The sequence below is a fragment of the Crinia signifera genome, chromosome 4 (assembly GCF_055691185.1).
Source record: "Crinia signifera chromosome 4, ASM5569118v1, whole genome shotgun sequence".
NCBI classification, from domain to species: domain Eukaryota; kingdom Metazoa; phylum Chordata; class Amphibia; order Anura; family Myobatrachidae; genus Crinia; species Crinia signifera.
In genome coordinates this window covers 46409146-46428605 of record NC_139220.1, presented here as the reverse complement: position 1 = coordinate 46428605, position 19460 = coordinate 46409146, and the positions used below count along the sequence as shown (strand labels likewise).

At 45.8% G+C, this 19460-nt stretch overlaps 1 protein-coding gene across 3 annotated transcripts in view; it reads left to right on the top strand.

Moving 5' to 3' along the window:
• Positions 1-19460, top strand: part of CYFIP2 (cytoplasmic FMR1 interacting protein 2) — an 80598-nt gene that overhangs the window by 57961 nt on the left and 3177 nt on the right. For 2 of the 3 annotated variants that reach the window (XM_083181710.1, XM_083181711.1), the window contains exons 14-30: positions 1496-1621; positions 2060-2226; positions 2630-2777; positions 3250-3403; positions 4713-4869; positions 7611-7707; positions 8954-9030; positions 9199-9307; positions 11154-11273; positions 13125-13324; positions 14036-14123; positions 14527-14670; positions 15131-15221; positions 16160-16290; positions 16490-16562; positions 17570-17664; positions 18341-18609. In XM_083181710.1, coding sequence (XP_083037836.1) covers positions 1496-1621; positions 2060-2226; positions 2630-2777; positions 3250-3403; positions 4713-4869; positions 7611-7707; positions 8954-9030; positions 9199-9307; positions 11154-11273; positions 13125-13324; positions 14036-14123; positions 14527-14670; positions 15131-15221; positions 16160-16290; positions 16490-16562; positions 17570-17664; positions 18341-18609 — 2246 coding nt within the window. The remainder of the gene's footprint in view (positions 1-1495; positions 1622-2059; positions 2227-2629; positions 2778-3249; positions 3404-4712; positions 4870-7610; positions 7708-8953; positions 9031-9198; positions 9308-11153; positions 11274-13124; positions 13325-14035; positions 14124-14526; positions 14671-15130; positions 15222-16159; positions 16291-16489; positions 16563-17569; positions 17665-18340; positions 18610-19460) is intronic. The other variant, XM_083181712.1, reaches the window with a different exon arrangement.

Sequence of the window (19460 nt, the reverse complement as noted above, 5' to 3'; positions counted from 1 at the left end):
GCTGTCTCTGCACCACTTACATGAGGCTTGTCACACTATGGCTGTCTCTGCACCACTTACATGAGGCTTGTTACACTATGACTGTCTCTGCACCACTTACATGAGACTTGTTACGCTATGGCTGTGTCTGCACCACTTATATGAGGCTTGTTACGCTATGGCTGTCTCTGCACCACTTACATGAGGCTTGTCACGCTATGGCTGTCTCTTCACCACTTACATGAGGCTTGTTACGCTATGGCTGTCTCTGCACCACTTACATGAGGCCTGTCACACTATGGCTGTCTCTGCACCACTTACATGAGGCTTGTCACACTATGGCTGTCTCTGCACCACTTACATGAGGCTTGTTACGCTATGGCTGTCTCTGCACCACTTACATGAGGCCTGTCACACTATGGCTGTCTCTGCACCACTTACACGAGGCTTGTTACGCTATGGCTGGCTCTGCACCACTTACATGAGGCTTGTCACGCTATGGCTGTCTCTGCACCACTTACATGAGGCTTGTCACACTATGGCTGTCTCTGCACCACTTACATGAGGCTTGTTACACTATGACTGTCTCTGCACCACTTACATGAGACTTGTTACGCTATGGCTGTGTCTGCACCACTTATATGAGGCTTGTTACGCTATGGCTGTCTCTGCACCACTTACATGAGGCTTGTCACGCTATGGCTGTCTCTGCACCACTTACATGAGGCTTGTTACGCTATGGCTGTCTCTGCACCACTTACATGAGGCCTGTCACACTATGGCTGTCTCTGCACCACTTACATGAGGCTTGTCACACTATGGCTGTCTCTGCACCACTTACATGAGGCTTGTTACGCTATGGCTGTCTCTGCACCACTTACATGAGGCCTGTCACACTATGGCTGTCTCTGCACCACTTACATGAGGCTTGTCACGCTATGGCTGTCTCTGCACCACTTACATGAGGCTTGTCACACTATGGCTGTCTCTGCACCACTTACATGAGGCCTGTCACACTATGGCTGTCTCTGCACCACTTACATGAGGCCTGTCACACTATGGCTGTCTCTGCACCACTTACATGAGGCCTGTCACACTATGGCTGTCTCTGCACCACTTACATGAAGCTTGTTATGCTATGGCTGTCTCTGCACCACTAACATGAGGCTTGTTACGCTATGGCTGTTTCTGCACCACTTACATGAGGCCTGTCACACTATGGCTGTCTCTGCACCACTTACATGAGACTTGTTACGCTATGGCTGTGTCTGCACCACTTATATGAGGCTTGTTACGCTATGGCTGTTTCTGCACCACTTACATGAGGCCTGTCACACTATGGCTGTCTCTGCACCACTTACATGAGGCCTGTCACACTATGGCTGTCTCTGCACCACTTACATGAGGCCAGTCACACTATCGCTGTCTCTGCACCACTTACATGAGGCCAGTCACACTATGGCTGTTTCTGCACCACTTACATGAGGCCTGTGACACTGTGCACTTCCTCTTTCAGTATTCCTGGAAGCTGGTGCATCCTACAGACAAGTTCTGTAACAAAGATTGCCCAGGCACGGCGGAGGAGTATGAGCGGGCTACGCGATATAACTACACCAGCGAGGAAAAATTTGCCTTTGTAGAGGTGAGAGAAGTCTGCCTACATGTCAGCACTACATATCCATGTACATTAGCAAGGTATGTGGTCACTGAGTAGACCATTGATGGTTTCTCAGTAATGGTTTCCTGCCATCGGAATAAACCCCTAATGGCACCATTGATAGTAGACTAATTGATGGCCATACTTTCATATTGTCACGCTATGGGTAGTTTATGAATCCAACTAGGGGTCATGCCTGAGCTCAGGAGATTCATTTTAACCATCCTGCCATGTCCTGATTGGCGGAGAGAGACTCTGGAGGTTTCCTATTGGGTGGCTACAGCAAGATATGTGCAAGGATCAGCGCACATATCCTGTAATTTGTAAAAGTAACTGACATTGAGGCTTGTTGTCGCCTGCCTTAACTTTATGAACATAATGGTGTTTATTTTTGCTTTTGTGTTCTCAATCGCTTTTATTCAGGTGATTGCCATGGTGAAGGGTCTGCAGGTTCTCATGGGCCGCATGGAAAGTGTGTTTAATCAAGCCATACGTAATACCATATACGCAGCTCTGCAGGACTTTGCCCAGAGCGCCCTGCGGGAGCCACTGCGCCAGGCCGTGCGCAAGAAGAAGAACGTGTTGATAAGGTGAGTGAAATAAGGACATATACTGTAGGTGTCCACTTAGGATCAGTCATCCACTTTGCATTCTGCTCCACAGTACTTAAGCGATAGCCCTTCCCCTAGAGCAGTGGTTCCCAACCCTGGTCCTCAAGTACCCCAAACAGTGCATGTTTTGCAGGTCTCCACACAGAATCACAAGTGCTATAATTAGCTCCACCTGTGGATCTTTTCAAATGTGCCTGAATAATGAGTGCACCTGCCGGGTGACCTGGAAAACGTGCACTGTTGGGGGTACTTGAGTACCAGGGTTGGGAACCACTGATCTAGAGGCACACACACACACACACATACTGTACACACACACGTGAAGAGTGGCGTGTAGCCATGCCATCTGTTTGTGAGATGTTTCTGCTTTGTGTTTGCTCAGTGTTCTGCAGGCAATACGGAAGACTATCTGTGATTGGGAAGCAGGCCGAGAGCCCCCCAATGACCCATGTCTGCGAGGGGAGAAGGACCCCAAAGGAGGCTTTGACATTAAAGTTCCTCGGAGAGCTGTGGGACCCTCCAGCACTCAGGTCTGTATCAATGCCCTTTTAATATCTCCTGTAGATTTAAATGTAGGTTTTCCTAGTAATCTAATGTAAAACGGTAACCCGGAACATATCAGAGCAATAAAATCATTAATTAAAGCATAAGTGTTTAACATTTATATTTCATTTGATGTGATTTTGTTCGGTGTGTGCATTCGGTAAACAGAGTTTTAGAATTCAGGTAGATTTTCACCAAGATATGGCAGTGTGCAGCAAACAACATTTCACATGTTTCTGTTTTTTTAATTGTTGCATTTTTATTGACAGTATTGCAAACCCCAGGGAGGAATATGGGAAAAAAAAGTTCAATGCAGGAAAATACAATATAAAACCTGCATGAGTCTGAGTAGGGGATTCTGCATTGAGTCTGCAGAATCCCACACCCCAATTTGCTCTTTTGTTTTCAAGCATTTACAATTTTTCTACCCTTTTGACTTGTCTTCTCTTCCCCTTGCAGCTATACATGGTCCGTACAATGCTGGAATCATTAATTGCTGATAAGAGTGGTTCTAAAAAGACGTTACGCAGCAGCCTGGATGGCCCGATTGTGCAGGCTATAGAGGAGTTCCACAAACATTCATTTTTCTTCACTCACCTGCTCAACTTCAGTGGTACGTACTGCATGGGGGGTTAATGCGTGTATACACAATACATAGGTAGCCATTTTGTTTTCCCAAGAATGCGGGATTTGAATTCTCTATGAGTGAAATGTGTGAGTACACTTAATATGTCTGTATGCCCTGACAAGGATCCCGAAAACAAGTCTTTATTGGTTTCAGACAATAGTGTATTGCAGTTCTCAGTCTATGTCCCATTGCAGATTGCAGCTAGTAAAACTAGTAGTTATCTGCCTGGTTTTCATACCTCCCCTTTGGGAGGTGCGGAGTAGAGACGGGACCTCCGTGAGTGAACCGGCTCTTTTGAACGGTTCTTTTAAAAGAGCGAGTGAGCTGTTGCTAACTAAAAGGTGAACGGTCATTCTTCAGTTCTTCTTGGAGGCCTATTGTTAATATGTTCAGTTTCGTTTTCATAAAATGCATTTGCCCGAGCACAGCAGTGATACACATGGTAGCTTAGAGGACCTGTACTGACTGACTCATTTGGACAGTATGAGTCAGTGATCTGTATGAATCAGTGAACTGCTGAACTCACTGAACTGAACTACTTGCAAGGATTAAGGAGTCATCAGGGTATTGTAGTTCATCCAGCTCCGCAGAGTCCACTCCACCCCATGTCTGAGCTCAGCACTGCCACCTGTGGCAGCTGAGATGTACTAACTCCGGAGAGTATTGCATTGCTTTAAAAAAAAGTATCAGGATAAATAGAAAAATAAGTGAAAATATCCACCTGTGAGATTAATGTTCGAAATTCGCTTTACATTACTAGAAGCAGTTGAAATGTAAATAAAAGGAATAGATACTACACTTAGTACACTCAAACCGTAAATAACTATTCTTTATATTCAAAGTGAGCTAGTGAGATGTCCTAAAGAATGGCTCTATTCACTGAGCGATCAATTAGTGAGTCACTTTGCCCATCTCTAGTGTGGAGCGGAGGTATGAAAGGAAGAGATGAATGTGACTTAATGGCACTGAGACTAGGCCAGTCATTCTGCTGATGGCTTTATCAAGCCCCCTTGGTAGCCACTGAGGCATACAGAGCTTGGTAAAGTGGGTCATCACGGCATGTGCACACCCACAATGCAGGCAGATAAGCGTCATTGAGGAAGTATTGCCCACTTGCCGGAAGTCCTAGAGGTCTCCCACTAATTTCCTAGGTGCATAACATTTAATGTGCTTATATACCAAGCTACATGAGGGCCTTATTCCATCTGTTTTGTTTGTAAAATAGTATATTTCCCCCTATGCTGGTCACACCTAATGACTTTAATCCTTGTCTTGTACCCCTGACTCATTGCAGAGGCGCTACAGCAGTGCTGTGACCTATCCCAGCTCTGGTTCCGGGAGTTCTTCTTGGAGCTCACTATGGGACGACGCATCCAGTTCCCCATTGAGATGTCCATGCCCTGGATCCTCACTGACCACATCCTGGAGACCAAGGAGCCCTCTATGATGGAGTAAGAGACTGGACACACATTTTTTGGTCCAACATGCAAATTCCGTTGCACTTTACATATGGAAACCGTGATACAACAAACTGGGTATTTACAGACCGTCAAAAGTGGCAAGGTTACAGTCTATAGGGAAATAGGCATTGATACGGTTAGGTATTCGCTATTGCATAAAGTCCACCGGATTGCAAAGGTTCTTGGTGGGCTGTATCATACGGTGACCCAGCAATTTTGGCTATGGATCAGGAAGATGAGCAGTGTAAAAGAGAAAGAGAAAAGGGTACTTGTTTCCTAGCACGGCGCCAACGATTTTATTTGTATCCATCAGGTTCGCAAAAATCGCTTCGATCGCATCGCATGCAACCAAATCGCATGCGATGCGATCGACCCGATTTTTGGAACCAATGTAAAATGGTCCCTGAGACCCGATTTTACATTTGGCCCAATGTAAAATGCACCCCTAGACCCCAATTTTCATTGTATACCCACCCTGATGGGTCAAATGCCCCCCCCCCAATTGTTAACGCCACCCCACGATCGACGCCAACCCGAAGCATGGCGAGCGCAGCGGTACGTGTCCTCCTTTTCATACCCCCACTATCCACGTCGGCGTGGAGTTGAATTTATATAGTGTGGTGAGCGCAGTGAGCCACGGAGCCCGAAGCGTGGTGAGTGGACCCGCATTACTTCACAGGTATTACGCGTCCCCTCGCGCTCGCCACGCTTTGGGCTCGGTGGCTCGCTGCGCTCGCCACACTATATAAAATGAACTCCACGCCGATGTGGATAGTGGGGGTATGAAAAGGTCGGAGGACGTGTACCGCCGCCCCTCGCGGGCTCGCTGCGCTCACCACGCTTTGGTTTGGCGTTCATCGTGGGGTGGTGTTAACAATGGGGGGGGGGGTCATTTCACATACAAATTACCCATCAGGGTGGGTATACAATCAAAAATCGGGTATGGTGGGCCATTTAACATTGTTCCCTATGTAAAATCGGGTCCATCGCATTGGTCGGATTGTATGCCATTATAATGGCATACAATGGAGGCGATTTTACATAGGAATTTAACATTGAGTACAATGCATTCAATGTTAAATCACGTTGGTCGCATCGCATGCCATTATAATGTCATGCGATGAACCCGATTTTGTAATTGTCGGGAAAAGGCTAAAAATAGCACAAAATCACGTCGGTCGGGTCCATCGCATACCTTAACTTAAGGTATGCGATGGGTCACGATGGGCGCCGTGCTAGGAAACAAGTACCAAGAAAATATGTGTGGATTAGCGTAGTGACTCCACGGCAGCCCGGCGTCCATGGCTCTGTCCCCGGCGTCCATGGCAAGCCTAGTGAGCGCCTCTCACACAGCCAGATCCCCTGCGCCTGGCGGACGCTCCTGCGTCTCAGTAATTATTAGCTAGTGCGCCTTATGCATAAAGGGGGTATGCGGGTGCAAGTGCATCCTATTCACAATAAAGGAGGCATTTTCAAACCCCCACTATCCACGCAAACGTTACGCGTCCTCCCCACTTGTTCATACCCCGACTATCCACGTCGGTGTGGAGTTGATTTCAAAAAGTGTGGCGAGCGCAGTAATCCGCATTCCCTCGCGGGGCCCGCTGCGTTCGCCACGCTTCGGGCTCGGTGGCTTGCTGCGTTCGCCACACTTTTTTAAATCAACTCCGCACCAACGTGGATAGTAGGGGTATGAACAGGTCGGGAGGATGCATAACGCATACCCTCGTGGGGCTCGCTGCGCTCGCCGCGCTCGCCGCGCTTCGGGCTGGTGTGGATAGTTGGATGCCTCCTTTATTGTGCATAGGACGCACTTGCGTCCGCATACCCCTTTTATGCATGAGGCGCACATGCTAATAATTATGCGGGAACACTACGCTGATTCTGACATAGACGCTGGCTACGCGGCCGCGGGAACACTACGCTGAGTCTGACAGGGACACTCGCAGGAACACTACGCTACTTCTGACTGACTACGTTAACTACGCTGGCTCTGACTGACTACGCTAACTACGCTGGCTGCGGGAACACAACGCTGATTCTGACAGCAACGCTACTACGTACCAGCTAATACACAAGTACCGTATTTTGTTGGACATAGTGTATTTGAAATAAAGAGTAAAGTTGGCTTAGAGCGCAATGAGTAACAACTGTTAATACCTGCTTACTGCAGTTGTTCATATGGTCATTTGCAAACACTTCATATATGTGAATGCACATTTACTAGCACAGCTGACTCTAGTTTGCATACAATGCTATAGCTTGCAATGAGGAAAAAATGTTTCAATGATTTAAAGTGCAAAGTTACCCTGTATTTTGCTAAGCAAACACCAGGCTATTATGGCTTTAATTAACAAGGCCTCACTGACTGAATTTGCAAACAGAGAAACAAAGGTTGTAACAATATGCAAGCAAATCATGATATGATTGCTGCATCATATGTACAAATTGGCTGCATAGTTTTTGGCCGCAAGGTTTCAGAATGACAAATCTGTACACACGTTTAAATATACAGGTGAAAGGCAGGATGTTTGTGGTACAGTAGTTTCCTATTCATGAAGATTTCCAGTAAGGGAGAACATTTCCATCTGTTTTCTTCCTGTTTTAGTCCCGAAAAAGTGCTGAATTTTGCTATATAATTTACCTGTGCAAATTTTTACAATATATATTTTAACTCTAGAAATAAATATAAAATAAAAGACAGTTCCTTATCATTTCTGCTCCTCCCACAGGTATGTGCTGTATCCCCTCGACCTATATAACGATAGTGCCTACTATGCTTTGACAAAGTTTAAAAAGCAGTTTCTCTATGACGAGATTGAAGCAGAGGTGAGTGGTTTGTCAAAGTCTCCATTTTTACATTTGCCATAAACAAGAAAATTGCAATAGGGTAAAGGTGCCCACACACTAGAAAGATCTGCAATCTTAAGATGTGCGCATAAATTAGCCTTCAAATCTTTGGTCCGTATTGTGGCTCCACTAGGAAGCCTGTTGTACACCTGCACACCAAAAATTACAGTATTTTTAAAGAGGAACCCCAAATTTTCATATATAAACAGGAGGGGGTGCTGTTCCCAGCAGTCAAGCATATAGCATTTTTGGGACAAGAAGAGAAAAGGGACTGCTTTGGGGGGAACGCACTAAAGGAATGGAGTCATAAAATGTAACTTTTAATTTATTATTAACATTAATAAATTAAAAGTTACATTTTATGACTCCATTCCTTTAGTGCGTTCCCCCCAAAGCAGTCCCTTTTCTCTTCTTGTCCCAAAAATCTTTGGTCCGCCCTGGACCAAAGATTTCAGGCAAGCGCATATCTTTACCAAAGATTTTTCTTAAGATCCCGTGTGCGTTCCTATGGATCTTTTGTTAAATCTTCTGATCTTTTGTGCAGCACGTAAGATCAGAAGATTCAGCTAAAGATCCACGGGAGCGCGCATCGGACCGATATCGGCCGATTTTCGACCGATTATCGGTAAATATCGTACGATATATTATCGAAAATCGGACAATCGGCCAAAAAATCGTTTTAGTGTGTGGGCACCTTAACATCTCACGTCTTTTCCCAGCGTTTAAACTCCTAAAAATGCACAGTACAATAGAAAAAGACATAGATAATATCAGTGGGATCTATGAATAAGTACAGATGGGTGGGGGTTATGGTCTGAGTAACATTTTCCACTGGGAGCGTACAATCTAAATATAATAATAATTCATAATAACAACAAATTGGTCATAGTCTTGGGTGGTAATGCATTGCACAAGGCAGCAGGTGACAGAGTATAAAATGGGATGTGACCAGAACTCTATACCTAGGGCACAAGAATGTATCTTCATGTGGTTCCGATACATGTTTGCCAGTGCTGACCATTGGAACACATGCCATAAGTTAAGCATAAGTCTACCGCTAAATCAAACCCAATTCCTTCAAATGTTCTGTAATATACTGCCACCTTGTGGACACTTTGTTATGCTTGTAAACTCTTGTCAATATTTTTTTTTCTATTAAACCATTTGGCAGTTATCTTCTGCATTTCTCCTTTTTAATTGTGAATTTGAATTTATTTTCTTGCAGGTGAATTTGTGCTTTGACCAATTTGTGTATAAGCTCTCTGATCAGATCTTTGCCTATTACAAAGCTATGTCTGGCAGGTATGAACAAATCCCTACACGTGGATTGGATGTGTTTATTGTTGTACTTGAAAAGGAGCGTAGAATAAAGGTGGCTTTGGTTGATGCAGAGAAGAGAGGTGTTGGGTGTTTGCACAAGGTCCTTATTCCTATAAACACAAGCCTGACTGAGTCTCCCCCTTGTTGCAGTGTTCTGCTGGATAAACGCTTCCGAGCAGAGTGTAAGAACTATGGCGTCATCATTCCATACCCACCATCCAATCGCTATGAAACACTGCTCAAACAGCGACACGTCCAGGTCAGTTCTCTTTTTTCATGTACTCACTCCTGTTTGTAAAACCTCCCGTGTGTGTTACCGAATGCTGCATTCACCGGGTGATCACTGTGAGGACCACATGCTAGTGCGGGATACGATCAATAGGCAGACCTTATTTAGGACATAGAAACATAGAATTTGATGGCAGATAAGAACCACTTTGCCCATCTAGTCTGCCCCTTTTTTAAACATGTTACCTCAAACCATATTTGATCCTTATTTCTTTGTAAGGATAGCAATATGCCTATCCCAAGCATGTTTAAATTGTACTACTGTATTTGCCTCTACCACCTCTGATGGGAGGCTATTCCACTTATCTACTACTCTTTCTGTGAAGTAATTCCACCTCAGATTTCCCCTGAATCTTCCTCCCTCTAGTGTCAGTGCATGTCCTCATGTTCTGCTGCTCCTCTTCCTGTGAAGAATGTCTCCCACCTGTACCTTCCTCCCTCTAGTTTCAGTGCATGTCCCCGTGTTCTGCTGCTCCTCTTCCTGTGAAGAATGTCTCCCACCTGTACCTTCCTCCCTCTAGTGTCAGTGCATGTCCTCATGTTCTGTTGCTCCTCTTCCTGTGAAGAATGTCTCCCACCTGTACCTTCCTCCCTCTAGTTTCAGTGCATGTCCTCGTGTTCTGCTGCTCCTCTTGCTGTGAAGAATGTCTCCCACCTGTACCTTCCTCCCTCTAGTGTCAGTGCATGTCCTCGTGTTCTGTTGCTCCTCTTCCTGTGAAGAATGTCTCCCACCTGTACCCTCCTCCCTCTAGTGTCAGTGCATGTCCTTGTGTTCTGCTGCTCCTCTTCCTGTGAAGAATGTCTCCCACCTGTACCTTCCTCCCTCTAGTTTCAGTGCATGTCCTCGTGTTCTGCTGCTCCTCTTCCTGTGAAGAATGTCTCCCACCTGTACCTTCCTCCCTCTAGTGTCAGTGCATGTCCCCGTGTTCTGCTGCTCCTCTTCCTGTGAAGAATGTCTCCCACCTGTACCTTCCTCCCTCTAGTGTCAGTGCATGTCCTCGTGTTCTGGTGTTCCTCTTCCTGTGAAGAATGTCTCCAACCTGTACCTTGTTATATATATTTGAATCGGGTCAACCAAGCATTAGGTCAACAATGGGAAGGTCAACATGAGTCTCACAGTTTTTGGAGCCAACATGCGCAGACAGGCGGTATTTCATGCCCTACCATTCACTATGGCGTGGTGGGAGAGTAAGTGTGCCAAGCACAGCAAGGCACCATGCCCGAAGCATGGCGAGCGCAGTGAGTCATGCAAGGGGACGCAGTGCGCTTAGACGATGTCCATGTCGACTATGTTGACATTCAGGTAAAAAAATTAAAAAACTTGTAGACCTTTTGACTGTCGATTTTCCCATTGTCGACCTAATGCCTGTGTCGACTGTCCACCTCTGTCGACCTTAGCCATGTCGACCTATTTCATGCATTGGCATAAGCCATGTCGACTTTCATTGTTCGACCCAATGCATGACTCATATCTTTGATACAGAGCAGAGAAGAGGAATGCAGCTTGTGTGATGGCTGAAGTAAGCATTGCTTGTGCATCCCTCTTACTGACCCGCTGTTATGTTGGTAATGTACAGTAAGCGGCCCGTGCTGCATTCACCTGTCAGCGACATGAAGAATAAGCAAAATAAACTAAATGCTTAAAAATAGACCCCTAAATCTTCATTTACCGGAAATTCAGTTACCGGATATTGCGTTTATTCCTTCCATACTTATTAAATGCTGTTATGAATATGATAAGATAAAGTAATCATTGAAGTAAATCCAAGATACGTCACATTCATTAATGTTTGTTTTACCATTCACCGTCCGCACAGCTGTTAGGCAGATCCATCGACTTGAACAGGCTGATCACTCAGCGGATCTCAGCTGCTATGTACAAATCCTTGGACCAGGCGATCAGTCGCTTCGAGAGTGAGGATCTGACCTCGATTGTGGTGAGTGTGTCCCTCCAACAGTCATATTAGTTGGCAGCCTGTAAAGAATCACATAATGTAAAACAAACCATGTCTCATTATATATTATTATTATATTTTATTTATTAGACGCCACAAGAGGTTTACAGCGCTGTATATTGGGCACATTAGAACCATACAGGATACACACAACTTAACATTATTATTTATTTATTAACAGTTTCTTATATAGCGCACACATATTCTGCAGCGCTTTTCAGTCCCTGCCCCAGTGGAGCTTACAATCTATATTCCCTACCACATGTACACGCACACACATTCATTCAAGGGTTAATTTTGTTAGGAGCCAAATAACCTACCAGTATATTTTTGGATTGTGGGAGGAAACCGGAGCACCCGGAGAAAACCCACGCAAGTACAGGGAGAATATACAAACTCAACACAGTTAGCGCCATGGTGGGAATCGAACCCATGACCTCAGCGCTGTGAGGCAGTAATGCTAACCATTACACCATCCGTACTAAATACTAAAAACAGAGCATAGTGAACTATTAGCACCACAATTCTCAGTACACAATACATCATAGAGATGTAGGGAAGAAAAAAATGAGTTGGCGTACTGCTAGGGGCAGGCAGCCATTGGATGAGATGTATGGTTTTGAGCAAGAGGAGATTTGGCTATAGTCGCTGAGTAGTAAGGGTTATGGAATAGGTGAGATAAGAGCATGTGTGAGTGGAAGGGATAGATGCCGGTAGAGAGTGATAGGTTGAAGAGGTGAGCAAGGTTGGAGCAGGCACTTGGGAAGAGGGAGAGGAGAAGGTGGGAGGGGGATGGTCAAGTGTGCAGATGGAGGGGGGAGAGGATAAGATGAGGTAGTGAACTTCCTTGTCTGGTGGGGTGGAAAGAGCATAAGGTGGGACAATTGGAAGGAGAGGATGGTTGGCACGACGAGGTAAATGAAGAAGATGTCATGTAGTAGAGCTACTAATAACATACATGTAAAAGTTCCATAAAGTTATGATTGTGAGAAGAGAGTTGTATTGGCTGGTAGAGCACCCACCCGCTAGTTTGCAGCATTCAGACAGTAGGCATCTCTGACTAAGGCCCCCATTTATCATTGATTGCATTTACAATGCGATCTGGGCGATATATTACAGCCCAGGATCGCATTGTAAAATGCGATCATATCCCCGGGATGTATGACCTGCCAGGACGCAGGGACAGTCCCTGCGATGCCGGAAGCCGGGAGGTCAGCGCATGCGCGGTTATGCGCTGACACACACACACACACACACCCCCCCCCCGCGCGACCCCGCTAACTGCACTGCCGCTCCGGCAGAGTGCGATATGTAGCCATAGGCTACAATGGGCTATCGCCATATCAGAATGGCGATAGCCCAGGGCTTCGATGCCGGGCTGCCCGATGTTGATACATCGGGCAGCTTCGCATCCCCCATAGAAACCTATGGGGGATGCGGCCGGCGGCGCTGCATCGGAGATCGGAGATTCCTGCTGCGGTCCCCTTTAATACATTTAGTTGATACTTAATATTTGCGGTTGACCCCCGAAAACTGATGTTTTCGGGGGTTTAACCGCAAATATTGCTTGATAAATGGGCCTGTGCGACACTGATAACAGAGAACACAGCTCACATCAAGTCATTCTGTCATAGCATGGAAACGTGTATAGGATCACATCTGCACTAACATGCGGTTATGAAATCCATATAAACAGTAAAACAGAGCAGATCAGAGTGAGGACATTTATTGAAACACTTTACAAAAAAAAAAGTCACATTTTTCCTTGCACTAGTTTCCGAATTGCCCTTTGTAGTAACCCATCTCACTCTTCTGTTACTCTTGTTGCCTCAGGAGCTGGAGTGGCTGCTTGACATTAACCGCCTCACCCACCGGCTCCTCTGCAAGCACCTGACCCTGGACAGTTTTGATGCCATGTTCCGAGAAGCCAATCACAACGTGTCTGCTCCTTATGGGAGAAATACCCTACACGTTTTCTGGGAGCTCAATTTTGACTTCTTACCCAACTATTGTTACAATGGCTCAACCAACCGGTGAGTTTTCATCCTGTGGTGGAGTTTGATGGATATTCAATTAGCAGTGAGTTTTTCTGTACAGGCGGCTACAGCAGTAGCATATTTTCACACATCCACTGCTTGTGGGATCTCAGCTGAGCATGCCTTCGTAGTGTACATCTTTAAATCAGGCCCAAGATGGGCAAAGATTAACAGTTGGAAGGAGAGCGTCCCAGCTGAATTCTAAATTCCAGTGGAAATATATAGAGATGTTCATATTAGTAGACTACATTCAATAGCAGCCGGCATTATATATGCAAAAATGTGTTTGCACCCCTGACATTGCAACATGGTTTGTCCACTGTTTAAAGCTGATCCTTTAATATGATTTGCTCCCAACTCTGAATCAGTCTTTGGGTGGTATTCAATTGTTATATCATGCCTGGTCTCCTGTCTAAATTGACGGGAGATTGTAGGGCAATATTCAATTTTTGTGTGCATACCGTGCTCATTATGGTCAGGTTTAGCCATGCATTCGCGCATTTCAGCTCCCACCCCCCGGGTATAGCGAGCTGATATGCTGTTGAAAAACAATTAAATACCACCCTATATGTTACCAAACATTCTACAAAGTAACATTCATTGATTTTTTTCTTGGGTGTTTGTTCATTCATTTGTATAGATCAGTTCATTTATTTATTTCACTGGGTGTTTTTTTTTCTATTTTTACTGATGTCATATTTTTGGCAGGTTTGTCCGTACGGCAATCCCTTTTACCCAGGAGCCACAGAGGGACAAGCCAGCAAATGTTCAGCCATATTATCTGTATGGGTCAAAGGTCAGTGAGGAGTGAACTAAGGAGGGACAATAATAAATAACAGTGGGATAATGGCCGAGGGGTATGTAATATAAAAAAGGAATGCATTGTATGCATTCCTCAAGATTTCGACACTGAGATGTACGTTTCCAAATTCTGCTAATTAGTTGGACAGGAAAAGAGAACTTTTGGCACCAGAGTGGTTCCCAGAAGGGGCTATGTTGTGATGGTAGTCAGTAGGCTATTTCTAAATTACGAGATGGCACATTCCGGTTACACATGCATAAGTTACTGCTGTGGAAGAGAACCTAGAATTAATATAGGACATCTCTGAGTCATCTGTGTTTTCGGTTCTAATTATTTTAAATTTAACAATTTATATTTATTGTTTTTTTTTTTTTTTGCCTGTGAACCTGGTCTGCAGCCCCTCAATATTGCCTACAGCCACATATACAGCTCGTATCGCAACTTTGTGGGCCCACCCCACTTCAAGACCATCTGCCGCTTGCTGGGTTATCAGGGGATTGCTGTGGTGATGGAGGAACTGCTGAAAATCGTCAAGAGCCTGGTGAGAGGGAGAATGCTGTGGGGGAAGAAGGGTCCTCTCACAGACTGGGGAGGCAGATGCTGTTCAGCGCAGGGGTAACCGATAGCACACTGGGATGACAATTATCATGCGCAATGAATGAATAATAAGTACAAGGCTGCACATAAACACATAAAAGTACAGTCTTTGAAAAGAGGAGACATTATCTAAATGATTACTACTATACAGTTGTGTAATGATAGACATGTATGTGTGGAAGAACAGTTTTGGAGGTTTGGCCTATCACTGCAGTAGAGTTTTATTAGACCAAATGAAAATCTGGTCAAGTCCTGCCTCCGATTCACATGTGTCATTGTGTAACCAATAAGGGCACCTAGCTATCCTACAATCCCGCATGACCCCACAGGTTGGTCCTACATTCCATCTTTGCAGTGTGCACAGTCTAGGACCTGTTCATCATTCTGGGTCTTGTCTTCAACAGCTTCAGGGAACTATACTGCAGTATGTGAAAACTCTTATCGAGGTCATGCCAAAAATCTGTCGCCTGCCTCGACATGAGTACGGATCTCCAGGTAAGGTACAAGACTTGGCACACGTATCAAGCTCAGCAGACTTTACCAGACCAGAGCCACTTTACTTATTCTGCTAACATTGTAAAGTGCGCACCTTCTCTATTAGTATTGTGGTGATAGGACTGTAGTTTTTCACTATTTGCGCCCCCCTTTATACAGTACTGTACCTCCCCTCTTTGCTCCCCCTTTATACAGTACCTCCTCTTTGATACCACTTTATACAGTACCTCCTCTCTTTGCGCCCCCTTTATACAGTACCTCCCCTCTTTGCTCCCTCTTTATACAGTACCTCCCCTCTTTGCTCCCTCTTTATACAGTACCTCCCCTCTTTGATACCGCTTTATACAGTACCTCCTCTCTTTGCTACCGCTTTATACAGTACCTCCCCTCTTTCCTCTCCTTTTATACAATACCTCCCCTCTTTGCTCCCCCTTTATACAGTACCTCCTCTCTTTGCTACCGCTTTATACAGTACCTCCCCTCTTTCCTCTCCTTTTATACAATACCTCCCCTCTTTGCTCCCCCTTTATACAGTACCTCCTCTCTTTGCTACCGCTTTATACAGTACCTCCCCTCTTTCCTCCCCCCTTTATATAGTACCTCCCCTCTTTGCTCCCCCCTTTATACAGTACCTCCCCTCTTTGCTCCCCCCTTTATACAGTACCTCCCCTCTTTGCTCCCCCCTTTATACAGTACCTCCCCTCTTTGCTCCCCCCTTTATACAGTACCTCCCCTCTTTGCTCCCCCTTTATACAGTATCTGCTCTCTTTGCTCCCCCTTTATACAGTACCTCCTCTCTTTGCTCCCCCTTTATACAGTACCTCCCCTCTTCAGCAGCACTATGTAATAGAGGAGGAATCTAGCAAGGGAATGTGTGAGTATATGTGAAAGAGCAGAGTGTAGTGGGGACTAACTGTTCCATTTGTGATCACTTTCAGGGATCCTAGAGTTCTTCCACCACCAGCTAAAGGACATCATTGAGTACGCTGAGCTAAAGACGGATGTGTTCCAGAGCCTGCGGGAAGTAGGAAACGCAGTGCTCTTCTGTCTGCTTATTGAACAGGCTCTGGTAAGAATCTAATGTCTAATAGAAAAAAACTCCATTTTTGGAAATGTCTTGTCTAAAGATTCTGGGAACTTCCAGTTTCAGTAGCATTATGACCACAAATCACCATTTCCATCTTCAATTAGTTTTATGTTGTTCTCTATCTGTTTTGTGTGTTTTTTATGTATATCTGACATCCCCTCTCTCTTCTTTCCGGTTCTAGTCCCAAGAGGAGGTGTGTGATCTCCTTCATGCTGCACCCTTCCAGAATATATTACCGCGCGTCTACATCAAAGGTGATTTTGGGGAACACATAGTGCCTGATTCTGGGTCAGACATAACCGAGGCCTTCCTTGCATCTTTTGTGGCAGTCCCGTCTGTGACTTAGGGGGTTACTCAGACCTGGTCGCTGGGCTGCTAATTTGCAGAACCCTGCGATGAGGTAATCACTGACCAGCAAGAGTGAAATTCCGCCCTGTGCAATGCTGTTAATCCAAGTGCAAATTACGCCGATCGGCGATTAGCAGCAAATCCATACACAAGACGCTCAGCATCAAATGATTGTTTCCAGTGTGTGCCGTCTGTGTGTAGCCCGGGACTTACTCGGCTTTTGCCATAGAAACAGGCTGATCCCGGCTGGCGCTGACGTCACATGGCTTCCCTTAAACTGCCTGTGGACGCCTGCGTTTCCCCTGACACTCCTTCCTGTCATCAACTTGCGTATGGCCAGCGATTAACAAAAAAAAGAAAGCAGGATTTTCTCAGAGCATGGCCTTGCGCATAAGTACTACGAGCGTAGTAGCGTAACTATTCAATTTGCGTCCCCCTGCCGCAATTCGGGCAGCACCCCCTCTTTATGGTTACCAAACACCCCTCCCTGTGCAGCCGGTACCTCCTGCCACCGGCGCTTCTGTCAGGTCCCGGCTCTCAGTCTCCCGGCTGCAGCATATAAAAAGTGACACTCAGAAAATGGCTGCCTCCATAATGCAGACAGTTTTTGAGGATGCTAGAATAGCCGGCGGCCTCCTCTAGCAACCTTAAAAACAGTCTGCTGTATGGGGGCAGCCATTTTCTGATTGTCACTTTTTATTAGCTGCAGGAGCCGGGACCCGACAGAAGCGCCGGCGGCAGGGGCAGAATGGCAGCGGGTAACTATAGCCCCGCAGACCCCCCTGGCGCCCACACATTCTCAGCGCCTCCCCGCCACCAAGGAGGCTGCGGGACTATAGTTACGCCACTGGTTACAATGTTCCATTTTGTGCCAGTCCAACTAACTTATTGTCCTTGGTGTTTTGTCACTCAGAGGGGGAACGCCTGGAGGTGAGGATGAAACGTCTTGAGGCCAAATACGCTCCACTCCACCTTGTCCCTCTAATAGAGAGGCTTGGCACACCACAGGTACGGACCTAGAAATAAGTGTTCTGCAGTGGGTTATAAGATGTACTATAAAGGTTTTAGAAGAATGTTACAGAGAGATTGGCAGGGATGCCCAGGGTCCAGTTCCAATACGGGCAGGGTTCTTAGTCCTCCCCTGCTGGGTTACCCCTGGGCATTTTATCCCACAGCACTGGTAGGCTAATTGGCCTGTAATTAAATGAATGTGTATTTTGTATGTGAGTAATAAGAATCATACTAACAATAAATACACAATATAAAATAATTGTAATAAATTATGGACAGACATTGAACTATATTGTAACTTTTTGGTTTTATTACTCGGTTCATTATAAACAATGTGATGTGTTGTGGATTATTTCCTACTGTAATCTGCTGGCTATTACTGTCCCTTCTGCTTCACGGGAGGTTTCTGTTCTCCCTGAGCCCAGCTTTAGGGCACCTGCGTTAGTCTGACAGGTGTACCACGCAGTCACACCCCCTACCGCCGCCCCAGTCTCATAGATTAATGTGATATGCTAGGTATTTGGGATGGATTATTACATTTAGGACAGCGAGTAAATCATTTCAATTTATTGGGTCAGAATGAAGTATACTCTAATGCGTGTTTTTCTGAACGTCATGGTGCTCTTACTTATGAGACACCTGAGCAGCTAACGATCTTTGTATTGCATTTTAGAGATATGCTCATTCACATGTTTTCGTACAGCAAATTGCCATTGCCCGGGAGGGAGACCTCCTTACCAAAGAGCGGCTGTGCTGTGGTCTCTCCATGTTTGAGGTCATCCTGACTCGGATCCGTAGCTACCTGCAAGATCCCATCTGGCGCGGGCCACCTCCCACCAACGGAGTAATGCATGTGGATGAATGTGTGGAGTTCCATCGGCTCTGGAGCGCCATGCAGTTTGTCTACTGTATTCCCGTGGGGACCAATGAATTTACAGCAGAGTGAGTACCTGGGCAATGCATCATATAGACTCACTAGTAGGAGGTGACCATCAAATGTAAAGCAACAGGTGCTGTTTCCAAACCCCAAACCGGGGCCTGATTCAGATCTGTTTGCTAAGCTGCGTATGTTCGCAGCCTAGCTAACAGTAAATGCCACCCGAAGCCCGCCCCCCACCACCACCACCGCAGCATGAATCCCCGCATTTGCAGCAAGTGAGGGGATGTGTACGCTTGCACATCCCCTCGGATGCGGCTGCACGGGTGAAAAATCATCCCCTTCCGTAAAATAAATATTCCCCCCAACCCTGCCTTACCCCTCAAATGTGCCAGCGCCGCTGGGACCCGCAAATCTCCTTGTCTACAGTCTGGGTACTGGCGCTCCTCCTGGCTGTTGCTTGAAAAAATGACCATCACATAATGGCTGCCCCCTTACAACAAACTCTTTTTGAGAGGAGGTGGCGTACATTTTGTGATGGTCATTTTCAAGCAGCAGCCAGGAGGAGCGCCGGGACCCGAACTGTAGACAAAGAGATTTGCGGGTCCCAGCGGTGGTGTCACATTTGGGGGCTAAGGCAGGCTGCTGGTCCCGAGCAGTGCAGCGTAACAATAACCCTATTGTTACGCCACTGCTAATCCATGATCTCATCATCTCTGGCATTGATTATTGCAATAGTCTCCTTACTGCTCTTTCACAATACAAACTCTTACTACTACAATCCATTGTATATGCAGCTACAAGCCTAATCTTCCTAGCCAGACATTCATCATCTGCAAAATTACTCTATCAGTCCCTCCATTGGATACCTGTATTCTACTATATTTAATGTAAAATACTTTTACGTACACAGAAG